The sequence below is a fragment of the Schistocerca nitens genome, chromosome 2 (assembly GCF_023898315.1).
Source record: "Schistocerca nitens isolate TAMUIC-IGC-003100 chromosome 2, iqSchNite1.1, whole genome shotgun sequence".
In the NCBI taxonomy this organism is placed as follows: domain Eukaryota; kingdom Metazoa; phylum Arthropoda; class Insecta; order Orthoptera; family Acrididae; genus Schistocerca; species Schistocerca nitens.
In genome coordinates, this window is record NC_064615.1 from 73,145,944 (window position 1) to 73,158,244 (window position 12,301).

At 42.3% G+C, this 12,301-nt stretch overlaps 1 protein-coding gene across 2 annotated transcripts in view; it reads right to left on the minus strand.

The window, feature by feature from the left end:
- Window positions 1–12,301, minus strand: part of LOC126235732 (DNA primase large subunit) — a 90,142-nt gene that overhangs the window by 9,558 nt on the left and 68,283 nt on the right. For both annotated transcript variants that reach the window (XM_049944510.1, XM_049944509.1), the window contains 4 exons: window positions 5,426–5,566; window positions 1,237–1,419; window positions 961–1,156; window positions 702–872 (listed from right to left, as the gene is read on the minus strand). In XM_049944510.1, coding sequence (XP_049800467.1) covers window positions 702–872; window positions 961–1,156; window positions 1,237–1,419; window positions 5,426–5,566 — 691 coding nt within the window. The remainder of the gene's footprint in view (window positions 1–701; window positions 873–960; window positions 1,157–1,236; window positions 1,420–5,425; window positions 5,567–12,301) is intronic.

A 12,301-nucleotide genomic window follows, 5' to 3' on the forward strand; every position in this document is an offset into this window, starting at 1 on the left:
TTGTGAAATCAGATAAAATCTGTTTGAAACTTGCTGTATATTATATTTTGTGTCTGTTCATCCTACAAAAATACCAAAAAACTGAGGGGAATTTGGGAAAGTAGGAAATATGTAAGCATTCACAGAAACTTTTCATCCATGTCTGAGGTAAGCTCAGACATTTAGTTGCCAAAGAACATCCTGTGAAAAGGAAATTGTTAGCTCAGATTGCAATGTGGTACACAATTACAGTTTTATAGAAGAAGTAAGATTAGAGTCTAATATCCTATTGGTGCCAAGGTCTTTAACAACTTGCCCTATATCATATTGAAGAAGGGTGGGGAAGGAAATTGCTTATGCCCTTTCAAAGGAACCATCCCAGAATTCGTCTTTATCAACTTAAAGATGCCATGATAACTTAAATGTAGATCGATGGGTAGGGACTTGAGCCACTGCCCTGCTGAGTATGCGTCCTGTGTGTTACCACTCAGATACCTCGCTCAGACTTACCAGAAGACAGGAAACCCGATACTGTTCTTGCAAAAGGTCTACAGGTCTCTCTCAGTCTCAGTCATGGGAACAGTTATCATTCTGAAGGCATCACAACAAGAGTGCAACAAGCAAACAAACATAAGCAAACAAGTCACACAAAGAGTACTTCCATAAACAGCTTGCTTGAAAGTGTAAGGCAGGAAAAAGTTGGAAAGGTGGAATGTACATACCATTTTCTGATTTGAAATGTTTTCCAGCAATAAGTTTCTGACTCTCTTCAAAATATTTATTGGGATGATTAACACCACTGTCAACAGGTGCATTGTGAGTGATTTCGAAATACTTGGCACATGCAATTTGAAAGTGACCACGAGATACATAATCTGCCATTTCTTGAATACCTGCAATAGGATAAACATTAGTACTAAAATATTCCATATGATGACAGCTATTATTTAAACATATAATAACTCTCCAGATATTTTTTACCTGCTGCAGGTATTCCATAACTAAGGAGTAGCTGTTTGAGGGATGATAAATCATTATGTTTAAAAGGGCAGCCATGAGTGTCACCGGGTCCAACTGATGACATTATGATTTTGGCACAGCTGTAAGGTGTGTAGTTCACCCTTTTCCCTTCTTTACCATAATTGTGGCGTATGTTGTAGGCATACTGTTTGTCAAACTGCAATAAACAAATCGCAGAGTCAAAGAACTGAAACATTGCATCAATTAGATGACAAGTGTATAGTTATTGTGACATACCTTATCTGCATCCATTGCTTTTACAAATTCTTCTCTCCAGAATTTCATAGCATTTTCCAGAGATAAACCAATGCCTTTTAAGAAAAGACCATACTGCATACGGCCACCATATTTCAAATGATGAGCTTCTCGCAACTTCTCATGAATGCGACGCATGCATAATGGAAATGATGATCGTGACAACTAAAATGAATAAGGAAGAAACTTAAAGAAAAAAAAAAAAATACATAAAGTAAAATAAAATTTAAGACCCAATCACATGTACACTCCTGGAAATGGAAAAAAGAACACATTGACACCGGTGTGTCAGACCCACCATACTTGCTCCGGACACTGCGAGAGGGCTGTACAAGCAATGATCACACGCACGGCACAGCAGACACACCAGGAACCGCGGTGTTGGCCGTCGAATGGCGCTAGCTGCGCAGCATTTGTGCACCGCCGCCGTCAGTGTCAGCCAGTTTTCCGTGGCATACGGAGCTCCATCGCAGTCTTTAACACTGGTAGCATGCCGCGACAGCGTGGACGTGAACCGTATGTGCAGTTGACGGACTTTGAGCGAGGGCGTATAGTGGGCATGCGGGAGGCCGGGTGGACGTACCGCCGAATTGCTCAACACGTGGGGCGTGAGGTCTCCACAGTACATCGATGTTGTCGCCAGTGGTCGGCAGAAGGTGCACGTGCCCGTCGACCTGGGACCGGACCGCAGCGACGCACGGATGCACGCCAAGACCGTAGGATCCTACGCAGTGCCGTAGGGGACCGCACCGCCACTTCCCAGCAAATTAGGGACACTGTTGCTCCTGGGGTATCGGCGAGGACCATTCGCAACCGTCTCCATGAAGCTGGGCTACGGTCCCGCACACCGTTAGGCCGTCTTCCGCTCACACCCCAACATCGTGCAGCCCGCCTCCAGTGGTGTCGCGACAGGCGTGAATGGAGGGACGAATGGAGACGTGTCGTCTTCAGCGATGAGAGTCGCTTCTGCCTTGGTGCCAATGATGGTCGTATGCGTGTTTGGCGCTGTGCAGGTGAGCGCCACAATCAGGACTGCATACGACCGAGGCACACAGGGCCAACACCCGGCATCATGGTGTGGGGAGCGATCTCCTACACTGGCCGTACACCACTGGTGATCGTCGAGGGGACACTGAATAGTGCACGGTACATCCAAACCGTCATCGAACCCATCGTTCTACCATTCCTAGGCCGGCAAGGGAACTTGCTGTTCCAACAGGACAATGCACTTCCGCATGTATCCCGTGCCACCCAACGTGCTCTAGAAGGTGTAAGTCAACTACCCTGGCCAGCAAGATCTCCGGATCTGTCCCCCATTGAGCATGTTTGGGACTGGATGAAGCGTCGTCTCACGCGGTCTGCACGTCCAGCACGAACGCTGGTCCAACTTAGGCGCCAGGTGGAAATGGCATGGCAAGCCGTTCCACAGGACTACATCCAGCATCTCTACGATTGTCTCCATGGGAGAATAGCAGCCTGCATTGCTGCGAAAGGTGGATATACACTGTACTAGTGCCGACATTGTGCATGCTCTGTTGCCTGTGTCTATGTGCCTGTGGTTCTGTCAGTGTGATCATGTGATGTATCTGACCCCAGGAATGTGTCAATAAAGTTTCCCCTTCCTGGGACAATGAATTCACGGTGTTCTTATTTCAATTTCCAGGAGTGTATTATAACAAGTGGATACTTCATAATTTAACAAGAAATGGGGAGGGGGAGAACTTCAGTATGTTAGTTTCATTACTGCCACTGCTTCAGAAACTGTTATTGTTTATGTGGCATGCAGCATGAGTATAACTCAGTATTTCTGACTTCATGTCAGTTTATTTATCAGTAGACTATATAAATAGGGAAAATTTCTTGGGGAACAGATGAACACGGAAAATAAGACACTAATTTAAGGACATAAATGTTCAACATTTTTATAAATGGTGGTTAGGCAGAGCACATTGGTTTCATTTTTGAAACATCAATACACCAAATGTTTTGACTCTAGTAACTACTCCAAAAAGTGTTTACCCTAGTGCATGTCCTGAAGCATTATTCCATAAACAACTCAACCTGGAGCAAAGACTGTCAGCTGGCCTCAAATGTAAGGATAAACTTTTATATTTTACAAATACGTAAATATAATACAAGTTGTGTACTTGATTTACAGTCCACAACCAGTGTCATTTGTGCCACAAACACCTTGAGTAATAAAGCATCAGGCTATGAAATGTGTCAATTCAGTCACAAGTGAAGACAATGGCACATTCACAGTTAGTGGCAAGAAAATGGAGGACTGTTGGATTAAAATGGGACAACAAATGAATACAAGAAAGGGCAAATGAGCGCCTTGTCCAAAAGTAGCACATGTGCGATGGAGTTGCTTCCAGAACAATGATGGGACTGTGTCCAGACATGTCACCATTTGTGCATGTGCCAGGTCACTAGTGCTGTTGCTGAGTATTATTATTGCCGGTAGCACAAACCAAAGTTGGTAGCGATAGATCCTCCACTGTGTTTCAATTGAACAGTCATCAAAAATTCTTGTTTTACCAAATTCAAGGGCAGCAACTGCAGGTTTCCCTTTTGTACTTAACTGGAATCCAGATTCCCTGTTTGTTAGGTTATCTGTTGTGTGAATACATGTTGTCCCTTTCATCACGCAGACCCAAAAATATGAAACTGAGAATACAGTCTCTCTCCTCTTGTCTTGTCGTGTCCTGCAGATTTATCTGGTTAGCTCAGATGTATAGAATGGCGGTCTTGCATTACAAATGTTTCTAGCAATGCACACCATTCTACATACCAAGACACACGTATAATCTTTTCAAAAGCCAATAATAAAAGAAGCATCAAAAATTTCAACCAATGTCAAAATACATCAATGATAAGTAAAGACACACAATAAAAAATTATATACACACACACAATATATTTCGTGTTCCTGTAACCCTCCTGGCCCCAATCTTCGTTAGCCATTGTCCTTACTCATATAACCCCTTATCTGTTCCCATTCCAGCACTACACAGCCCTGTATTCCACCAACACACCCACAGTCTTTTTACTGCTCTCCTTTACTGCTAACCTGTTCCCTGTCAAACCTCCTGACTGCACCTAGCCACCGTACCCTCTCTCCATCTCATCCCTGTATACAGGCAGTACTTCATCGTCCCCCCACCCCTTCTCTGCCCCAGCCTCCTCCTTACCCCCACTATGGCCTCAGCAGCCAGAGACTGCAGTTTTGTGAGTGTGTGTGTGTGTGTTGTATTTGCGTGAATATTTATGTGTATGATGTGTATCTCTGACGAAGGCCTTGTTGGCCAAAAGCTCACTCTCTGTCAGTCTTTTTGTTATGCCTATCTGTGACTCAGCATCTCCACTTTAACATGAGTAGCAACTATCCTTTCCATAATATTATTACAATAAACAATTGTGACAATTAGATGAACACCCAGCCCATAATGTGAAACAATTTCTCACATTTTTCAATCAAATCTCCTATAACACGTTTTTGGATGGTACCTGAATATTTCTTATAAATAACGTATTTCATACAAATATTTTTTCCCCTTTAATGCAGTCAATCCACATTACAAAGCCATTTGTTTTTTGCTTTATTACCTCTCAATAAGAAAATCTGAAAATCAAGAATATTTTCTTCTCTTTTCCTCATTTAATCAAATCTTTATTATGGCATAAAAAGCCCCATAGAATCAAAGAGTGTTCCTATGTTCTTGCCCAGTTTCTTACTAGCTGTTCTTGGACAGTTTCAAAGCATAAGAAAGACATTACTAGCAAAAATGCTCCAGCTTTTAAACTCACATCGTACCATATTCAGAATCAAAAGTGAATATGCTTACATACTCCCTCTTCTGAGACAGTTTTTGAAAGTTTACATGCTACTTAATAATTTAATTTTTTGTTTTTTTCTTCTGACAGAAGAATATAGGTACTACTTTGTCCAACTGTTTCACTAGATTAGAATAGATATATTGTTTGTTCCAGTGAGTAACAGTAAGGAGATCCTCAAGGGAGTATACCAGGGAAAAAAAGAAAAACATAATACTTATTTAGAAAATAACTCATTGTAACATCCTCAAACACGTTCTCAGTAGAGTTTCATTACTGTTAAAGATATTTACATACTTCTAAGTTAATTAAAAAAAATGCTTCTCAAACTAACCTTATCCAAATCCTCTACTTGGATATCATCACCATCTTTCTTTGCCAAATACTCTTCTCCTGTGTAACTATGATGAAGGCCACGCAGTAATGGATATATACGTTCATCTTGTTCCACAACAGCCAAATGTCGAAATGTGAGCTGTGAATTTTATTTTTACATATCAGCTCTGAAATATTCTCTCTCTCTCTCTCTCTCTCTCTCTCTCTCTCTCTCTCTCAAACACACACACACACACACACACACACACACACACACACACACACTGGAAGTTGTATTGTACAGAATAATACACTATTTCCAATAAACACAAGTATTTTTATCAAAATAAGTAGTGATCTAAGTCTCAAAATGAAGTTTGTAACGTAGGAGAAAGGCACTGGGAAAACTGCTTGGATTCTGAGTTGTGGCTTTGTAAGTGAAGGCACTGCCCATGTTACATAAGGGTCCCTGCTCAAGTTCTGGCCTAAAGGTTCCTGCTCAAGTCCTGGCCTTAGGCACAGTTCCTAACGGTCAGTGGTATTATCCGCCCTTAAGAGGTTTTAATTTGATTTTATTTGCATGCATGGATGTTATGGCACTTGCGTCAACCTTCTCTATATTTTCATTCATTTCTTCTTCCTCTTCTTCTTCTGGCCTCTCAACCTGCTCTTGCCTCAGTTTTTATTTATTTGTAAGGACTTATTTACAACTGAAGCCAGTTTATAACTTTAGACATTACATAAAGAGATGATGACTGAAGAAATGCATACTATTAAGAAAAGCTTGTGAAACTCAAATAATTTTATTGAAAAATGTATGAACTCCTCTAGCTATGTCTTCTTGAAAACCTGTTCAATGCATCCACCCAGCACATTCTTTTCCGACCCTGTCATTTATAGATCCCGTACTATCAGAAGCAAGCCACTTGTTCAATCAGCCATGTCATATATCAAGTTGATGTACTGCCTGTCTACCTCCGATTGGGTTCTTCGGTCAATGTTTGTTTACGGACCTTTCTAATGTTTCATTAGCCACTTGTGTCAACACCTGTATATGATTTTTCTGACACATTGCCAACACGAGTGGCTGACGAAATATCATAAAAATTGTTGCACAAATGTTGGCCAAAGAAACTTCAGAAAGATGCCAACAGGCAGCAAGTCAAAAAAGAAACCACAAAAGCCTCAACTATTTTGTATATACCAAGTTTATTGCAGCCACTGCAATCAGACTATGGCTAAGGGCACATTTTATCACCCAGTGGTAGTACATGCTGTTCAGCACAACATGGTCAACTTTAAAGGCTGCTTTACATACCTCACCTCTGTCATCCTCCATCGCTCCCACATTCCTCATCACCACGATCTATGGGCAGTGCTAGTGGGAACCGCACCTCCAACACAGCCCTCAGCATCACAGTCCCCATAGCCTGTTTAGTTAAGGGACCCTATCCTTAGGCAGCTGCCATGTTTTTTTCCCCTCCAGAATGTGGGCATGATGTACGACTAGTTGGTGTCTCAGGGTGAAATGATTGAGAAGTGTCACCAAAACAGTACTTCTGGTTTGTTATTTGGTACACAAATGGAGTGAATACCATTCCTGTATGGCTTTACATTTTGTGTGAAGTATACGGGTGTGAATAAGTGTGTATGTAAGACGAATGTCACAAAAAGTTATAAATTAGCCATTTCATATAGCTTTCTTGATGTTCTGGAAATAATGAGAATTGACCTGATATAGTTTCTTTTGTTTTATTTCGTATGTTCCGAAGGCATTTCAGTTTTTATTGCTGGGATATTCATTGTTGATGTTACATTCCAATAAAATTACTTTGTGATCGACAGTTCAGCAAGTCAACTGGTAGGGGCCATTGTATTTTATTTCTCAAAAACCACATGCTGTCTGTTTTGTAGGCATGTGCAGTGTCTTGTGAAGCAAGGCAGACTGCATGCCAATAACACAGACATCCCCCCTCCCCTCCCCCTCCCACTGCAATCTGTCAATCACAAGGTAATTTTAATTGGGGTATAGTATTAATTAGAGTATAGTAGTCTTTAAGCTTTGAATATGTTTTTTGTCCCTGCATAATATTTTTTAGTGAGTCACTGTGGATCTAATAGCTTTCCATTCTACTGGAGAAATCCGAAAAGCTTAAACTTAAAAAATATAGAAAACAATTTCACAGGAGCTAATTTTCAAGAACGAAATGTTTATATTTCCTACAACAACACAGTAGCAGTACTGCAGGTAATTGATTATCCACTGTTCAATTTATGTTCCTTGCTCTTCATTTTCCATTACCAATACAGTAATTTGCCCTGTGAATATCAATAAACAGAAATATGTTTGCAGATAAAAGATTTGCAGTCTGTAAATTGAATGTACAACTACAGATATAGCTCACAAAATGCAAATAAATTCTTTCCCATTAACAGATCACTACCAGAGGCGAAGGAAGTGGTAATTGAACCCAAGTTGTGTGGATTTGCAGTCTGGCATTAAACCATTTAACCACCAAGGCAAACCACACACAGCATTAAATACTTGTTAGATGCCATGTTTTATGCACTAAATAAAACGTTTAAATGTTTGTAGGGCAATTACTGCCATCATATGGCAACTGATTGGTAGTAAAAAAATGCCTTTTTATTATCCATTCTTGTGCTAGTAACATACAAATTGTGTAATGACACACTGATTAGTCTTGGAAAAATAGTGTAAACAATGAAATGTTATTTGATGGATATTACTAATGGAAAATTAGAGACCTTTGGAGAGAAGAGAACCACTTGTATGAATATCAAGAGCTCAGATGGCAACCCAGTTCTAAGCAAAGAAGGGAAGGCAGAAAGGTGGAAGGAGTATATAGAGGGTTTATACAAGGGCGATGCACTTGAGGACAATATTATGGAAATGGAAGAGGATGTAGATGAAGATGAAATGGGAGATAAGATACTGCGTGAAGAGTTTCACAGAGCACTGAAAGACCTGAGTCGAAACAAGGCCCCAGGAGTAGACAACTGATGGCCTTGGGAGAGCCAGTCATGACAAAACTCTACCATCTGGTGAGCAAGATGTATGAGACAGGCGAAATACCCACAGACTTGAAGAAGAATATAATAATTCCAATCCCAAAGAAACGAGGTGTTGACAGATGTGAAAATTACCGAACTATTAGTTTAATAAGTCACAGCTGCAAAATACTAACACGAATTCTTTACAGACGAATGGAAAAACTGGTAGAAGCGGACCTCGGGGAAGATCAGTTTGGATTCCGTAGAAATGTTGGAACACGTGAGGCAATACTAACCTTACGACTTATCTTAGAAGAAAGATTAAGAAAAGGCAAACCTACGTTTCTAGCATTTGTAGACTTAGAGAAAGCTTTTGACAACGTTAACTGGAATACCCTCTTTCAAATTCTGAAGGTGGCAGGGGTAAAATACAAGGAGCGAAAGGCTATTTACAATTTGTACAGAATCCAGATGGCAGTTATAAGAGTCGAGGGGCATGAAAGGGAAGCAGTGGTTGGGAAAGGAGTGAGACAGGGTTGTAGCCTCTCCCCGATGTTATTCAATCTGTATATTGAGCAAGCAGTAAAGGAAACAAAAGAAAAATTCGGAGTAGGTATTAAAATTCATGGAGAAGAAGTAAAAACTTTGAGGTTCGCCGATGACATTGTAATTCTGTCAGAGACAGCAAAGGACTTGGAAGAGCAGTTGAACGGAATGGACAGTGTCTTGAAAGGAGGATATAAGATGAACATCAACAAAAGCAAAACGAGGATAATGGAATGTAGTCAAATTAAATCGGGTGATGCTGAGGGGCTTAGATTAGGAAATGAGACACTTAAAGTAGTAAAGGAGTTTTGCTATTTAGGGAGTAAAATAACTGATGATGGTTGAAGTAGAGAGGATATAAAATGTAGACTGGCAATGGCAAGGAAATCGTTTCTGAAGAAGAGAAATTTGTTAACATCGAGTATAGATTTAAGTGTCAGGAAGTCGTTTCTGAAAGTATTTGTATGGAGTGTAGCCATGTATGGAAGTGAAACATGGACGATAACCAGTTTGGACAAGAAGAGAATAGCTTTCGAAATGTGGTGCTACAGAAGAATGCTGAAGATAGGTGGGTAGATCACGTAACTAATGAGGAGGTATTGAATAGGATTGGGGAGAAGAGAAGTTTGTGGCACAACTTGACTAGAAGAAGGGATCGGTTGGTAGGACATGTTTTGATGCATCAAGGGATCACAAATTTAGCATTGGAGGGCAGCGTGGAGGGTAAAAATCGTAGAGGGAGACCAAGAGATCAATACACTAAGCAGATTCAGAAGGATGTAGGTTGCAGTGTCGGTTGGTCACAGTCAGTGTGCTCCCTGCCGCCGTTGGATAAGCAGCTGCAGCAGCAAGTCGTATACTCCTAGCTCACTCATTTGTTACATAGTTTAATTCTTAATTTCTTTGAGTGTTTTTGGTACTTGCATTGTTTGATACATAAACTTCGGGCGTATTATAGTATTAGAATTGTAGCATCGCATTTTAGTACCTGAATAGTGAAAAATCGCGTAGTCTCCTTCCGCCGCCGAGCAGTGTGTCAGCAGTGCGCAAGTAGCAGCATTACTGCATTTACTAGGCAATCTTGTATTTTAATAACCGTTTAAATTTTGTCGATTTGTTTGCGCTCTCTGTAGATTAGTTCAGACGTTCTTTGCAAAACAGTTTTTAGCATGGATAGGGACTGCAACTGCTGTGTTCGGATGCAGGCTGAGTTGGCATCCCTTCGCTCCCAGCTTCAGGCAGTGTTGGCTTCGGTCACACAGCTTGAGGCTGTTGCCAATGGGCATCACTGTGGGGGTCCGGATGGGGGTTTGTCGGGGACGGCCAGTTCGTCCCACGCATCCCCCGATCGGACTAAGACTGTGGTTGCCTGGGATACTGCCCGCATTGAGGCTGATCCCTCACCTGTGGTAGAGTGGGAGGTCGTCTCGAGGTGTGGCAGGGGGCGAAAGACATTCCGGATGGCTGAACGGAAGGCCTCTCCAGTTTGTCTGACGAACCGGTTTCAGGTTCTGTCTCAGGCTGATACTGATCTTCGGCCTGACATGGCTGCTTGTCCTGTTCCAGAGGTTGCCCCTCAGTCTGCAAGATCCGGGCGGTCGCAGAGGGTGGGCTTACTGGTAGTTGGGATCTCCAACGTCAGGCGCGTAATGGGGCCCCTTAGGGAAATGGCAGCAAGAGAGGGGAAGAAAAACAATGTGCACTCCGTGTGCATACCGGGGGGAGTCATTCCAGATGTGGAAAGGGTCCTTCCGGATGCCATGAAGGGTACAGGGTGCACCCATCTGCAGGCGGTCGCTCATGTCGGCACCAATGATGTGTGTCGCTATGGATCGGAGGAAATCCTCTCTGGCTTCCGGTGGCTATCTGATTTGGTGAAGACTGCCAGTCTCGCTAGCGGGATGAAAGCAGAGCTCACCATCTGCAGCATCGTCGACAGGACTGACTGCAGACCTTTGGTACAGAGCCGAGTAGAGGGTCTGAATCAGAGGCTGAGACGGTTCTGCGACCATGTGGGCTGCAGATTCCTCGACTTGCGCCATAGGGTGGTGGGGTTTCGGGTTCCGCTGGATAGGTCAGGAGTCCACTACACGCAACAAGCGGCTACACGGGTAGCAGAGGTTGTGTGGCGTGGACTGGGCGGTTTTTTACGTTAGATGGCCTCGGGCAAGTACAGAAAGGGCAACAGCCTCAAAGGGTGCGGAGCAAAGTCAGTACATGCGGGGACCAAGCAGCAATCGGTATTGTAATTGTAAACTGTCGAAGCTGCGTTGGTAAAGTACTGGAACTTCAAGCGCTGATAGAAAGCACCGAAGCTGAAATTGTTATAGGTACAGAGAGCTGGCTTAAGCCAGAGATAAATTCTGCCGAAATTTTTACAAAGGTACAGACGGTGTTTAGGAAGGATAGATTGCATGCAACCGGTGGTGGAGTGTTCGTCGCTGTTAGTAGTAGTTTATCCTGTAGTGAAGTAGAAGTGGATAGTTCCTGTGAATTATTATGGGTGGAGGTTACACTCAACAACCGAGCTGGGTTAATAATTGGCTCCTTTTACCGACCTCCCGACTCAGCAGCGTTAGTGGCAGAACAACTGAGAGAAAATTTGGAATACATTTCACATAAATTTCCTCAGCATGTTATAGTCTTAGGTGGAGATTTCAATTTACCAGATATAGACTGGGACACTCAGATGTTTAGGACGGGTGGTAGGGACAGAGCATCGAGTGACATTATACTGAGTGCACTATCCGAAAATTACCTCGAGCAATTAAACAGAGAACCGACTCGTGGAGATAACATCTTGGACCTACTGATAACAAACAGACCCGAACTTTTCGACTCTGTAAGTGCAGAACAGGGAATCAGTGATCATAAGGCCGTTGTAGCATCCCTGAATATGGAAGTTAATAGGAATATAAAAAAAGGGAGGAAGGTTTATCTGTTTAGCAAGAGTAATAGAAGGCAGATTTCAGACTACCTAACAGATCAAAACGAAAATTTCTGTTCCGACACTGACAATGTTGAGTGTTTACGGAAAAAGTTCAAGGCAATCGTAAAATGCGTTTTAGACAGGTACGTGCCGAGTAAAACTGTGAGGGACGGGAAAAACCCACCGTGGTACAACAACAAAGTTAGGAAACTACTGCGAAAGCAAAGAGAGCTTCACTCCAAGTTTAAACGCAGCCAAAACCTCTCAGACAAATAGAAGCTAAGCGATGTCAAAGTTAGCGTAAGGAGGGCTATGCGAGAAGCGTTCAGTGAATTCGAAAGTAAAATTCTATGTACAGACTTGACAGAAAATCCTAGGAAGTTCTGGTCTTACGTTAAATCAGTA